Genomic DNA, 3,134 nt, shown 5'->3' with positions numbered 1-3,134 from the left:
TCCTGCTTATCTCCGCTTCTGCGAGCGCTTTGGCGCATGTCAGCACTGCGGCGCGCAGTGTTTGAGTGCGGTGTTACGTGGTCTGCTGTCCCAGCTGGCATTGGGTGTGGGCATCTGTCCTCCCAGGTTGGGCTGTGAGCAGACAGCTTGTACCAGCGTCCTCATTTACATTTTATAGCTGTGAGGCTCTGTGTGGGAGATTTGCGTGGGGTGTTGTGGTCTGTTGGCAGTGGTTGTGTGTGTACAGATGTGTTGTTGAGTCCTTTAGCTAGATACTTCTGGCATGGTTGCCTGTGATTAGAAAGGATTGGCTTGGCCTGGCAGAGGAAGATTCTGCCAGCTGGTCATAGTAACGTTTGCTCTTCCTCCCCTTTTTTAGCAAAATTCGAGAGGAGCTTGGTATGAAGCCTGTTCGCAGGGATAAATTTTCTTCTTTTTCACCTGGAGAGACAGACTGCAACCGAAAGAAGAGAGTGAGTACCTTTTGAAGACCAAATTGCTTTTCATCCTGTGCAATTCTGGGCCCCACCATTTGAGAAGGATGTGAAGGTTTTCAAATGCGTCCAGAGGAGGACAACAAAGCTGGTGGCGGGTTTGGAGAAAAGGAGATTGAGGGGCGACCTCTTTGCTCTCTACAGCTTCATGAGGCAGGGACATGGAGAGGGAGGTGCTGAGCTCTTCTCCCTGGTATCAAGTGATAGGACATGTGGGAATGGTTCAAAGCTGTGCCGGGGACATTCAGAGTGGACGTTAGGAAGCATTTCTTTACTGAGAGGATGGAGACACTGGAACAGGCTTCCTGGAGAGGTGGTCAGTGCCCAAGTCAGTGTTAAGAGGTGTTTGGACAATGCCCTCAACAACATGGGTTAACTTTTGGTCAGCCCTGAATTGGTCAGGCAGTGGGACTAGATGATTGTTGTAGGTCCTTTGCAACTGAAATATTCTGTTCTAGTCTAGTCTAGTCTTTCTGCTCTGTTTTATCTTTAAGACATGATGCAATCTACAGAAAGCCCGATGGAGTTTGTCCTCTTGATCTGTCTGCACATGAGCTCATGTGTGTCCCTTCACTGGGACTATGCTAAGAACACGTGGCAGTTGAGCAGCAGCTGAAATGCAGCCGGCAGCCTGTTGTCCTGGTCTGCTGAATCAAAAGCTTAAGTGGTTCCTCAAACCCCTCCATGGTGTAGCCTTGAGTGAACCTCATGGATCTTGGCTGCTCAGCTGGGAATTGCTGTCTGCTGGGTTTGGGGCCATTGCTTCAACCAGCAGGATGAGATCTAGACCACGTTCTGCCTCATTTTTGTATTAGTTGCCTGCAATCTTTCTTCTGTTCATCTTTTAAATGTACTTGAGAGGCTTAGGTTGGACATTGGGAAAAATATTTCCCCTAGCAGGACAGTTATTTGGAGACGCTGCAGAATCTCTCCCTGGAGTTTTTCAAGATGTGGTTTGACAGAGCCATGGTCTGGCGTTGGCAGTAGTCCTGCATTGGTGGGAGGTTGGGCTGGCGACCTTCAAGGATTCCTTCCAGCTCCTGCTCTAGTGATTCTACCAGCTCTTCTCATTCCTCAGATTGCAGGGTTCCTTTCCTTTTCCATCCTACACATGGACATGCTGGAGCGAGAGGGCGGCCGCTCTTGAATGAGCCTTTCCTTACAGAAGCCAGCTGGGAGGGTGGCCAGGAGCCAGAGGCATGCGGGCAGCCTGTGCGGGACTGGGGGACTGGGTGGACGGGTTTGTCCGGCATTCCACTTTGCCTTGTCACATGCCACTCTGCCCACGTTTTCCCCAAGGGCTTGGTTGATTTGTCCCTGGAACTGCAGGTGGCTGTGACAAACTGCTGCCAGTGGTGGTGGAGTTCCTAGAAAGAGGAGCTCTTAGAAAATCGAGCATCCTTTTCCAGGCTGCTGTTAACAGGTTGGTATAAAAGTGTCTGTCTCCTCCCAACAGAACAATATCCTGAATGCCGTCCTGCTTCTCATGAAGGAACTGGATGCTGAGGGTCTGGAGATCGTCCAGCAGACAGTGGGGAGGAGGCTCCAGGCCTTTCGGAAGAAGGAGCTGCAGGAGGAGTGATGGTGCCTGTTACAAACCTCCCTGCAGCACCAGCCAGCCCCAGACCTGCGTTCTAGCCCCACATGCCTGGCTGCAGCCAAAGCCTCGGCGTTTCCCGCTGCGCTTCCCCTGCGGAGGGGCTGGGACAGGGTGCTGCTGGCTGTCCCTGCAGCTCCTGACATCGCCCCTGGCTCTGCACATCACGCTGGGGCTGGCAGCGCCTGAGCTGGCTCTCGGGAGCTTTCCTGCTGGCGTAGCAGGCTCTGTTAACGTTTGTATCTCGTGTCGCTGGGGCTGTTTTGATGGGAGCTGCAGGGGAATCAGCAAAGCAAGAGCGAGCAGGGCTGCAGTGAGAGCTGCCGCTGTGCTGAGCGATCGAAGTGGGATGACAAAGCCTGCTGACTGATAGAAAGGTCACTGTGTGTTGGTGGTTCCCTGACAGACCAACCCTCAGCCACCTTCTCTTTGTGTGTAGCAGACTCTGAAGGCAGTTTCTACCACAAAGATTTGTTTTTGTGAAGTTTGTCTTAGAGACACTGTCTGAAATGATCACCAAGAACTGTCTGGTGCTGATTGTGAAGGTCAATGTCAAATTCTTAATTTATCTTCAGCTCCTGACTTCTGGTCCTCATTAGTGCATGCAGCATCTGACTTGGTGATCAAGCAGCCCGAAGAAAAGCTTGGTGCAGCCTTGGTGACACCGAAATTATTCTCTCCCAGATCCTGAATGCTCAGCTCTACTCTCACCCCTACGTGCCCCTGCAGGCATTAGAGCAGCTTAAGGAAACTTAATGTCAGAGTAAAAAGCCTGTGTGCATTTTGCAGTTAGGAGAAAACGAGCCAAGTGTTACCATCCAGTTTGCATCAGGGATGACATTTCTCTTTAACCAAAAAAGCTGCCTTTACTAAGATTTTATAGGGCCATTCAATACAAACTAAAACATTGTGACATACCAAAAATAAAACCAATTCTCCCTCTAGGACGTGTAAGTTGTGGCTGGGGGTTCAGCAAACGGAGCAAGAACAACTGACTGTGGGCATTGCTCCATTACGTCTGGTTCAGGGCCTGCATTGTTAGC

General features: G+C 50.9%; 1 protein-coding gene across 1 annotated transcript in view; it reads left to right on the top strand.

Annotated features, from left to right (window-relative positions):
* The window catches only part of CFAP410 (cilia and flagella associated protein 410), a gene marked incomplete at its 5' end in the record, with an annotated part of 4,841 nt that extends 2,765 nt beyond the window's left edge, over positions 1-2,076 (top strand). Inside the window, 2 exons of the mRNA XM_010169438.1 lie at positions 380-473; positions 1,951-2,076. Of these exons, the coding sequence (XP_010167740.1) occupies positions 380-473; positions 1,951-2,076 (220 nt within the window). The remainder of the gene's footprint in view (positions 1-379; positions 474-1,950) is intronic.
* Positions 2,077-3,134: the final 1,058 nt, after the last annotated feature.

The sequence above is a fragment of the Antrostomus carolinensis genome, unplaced genomic scaffold, assembly GCF_000700745.2.
Source record: "Antrostomus carolinensis isolate BGI_N321 unplaced genomic scaffold, ASM70074v2 scaffold14886, whole genome shotgun sequence".
NCBI classification, from domain to species: Eukaryota; Metazoa; Chordata; class Aves; order Caprimulgiformes; family Caprimulgidae; genus Antrostomus; species Antrostomus carolinensis.
The sequence above is the reverse complement of the archived record's forward strand: the minus strand, read 5'-3'. Positions and strand labels throughout refer to the sequence as shown.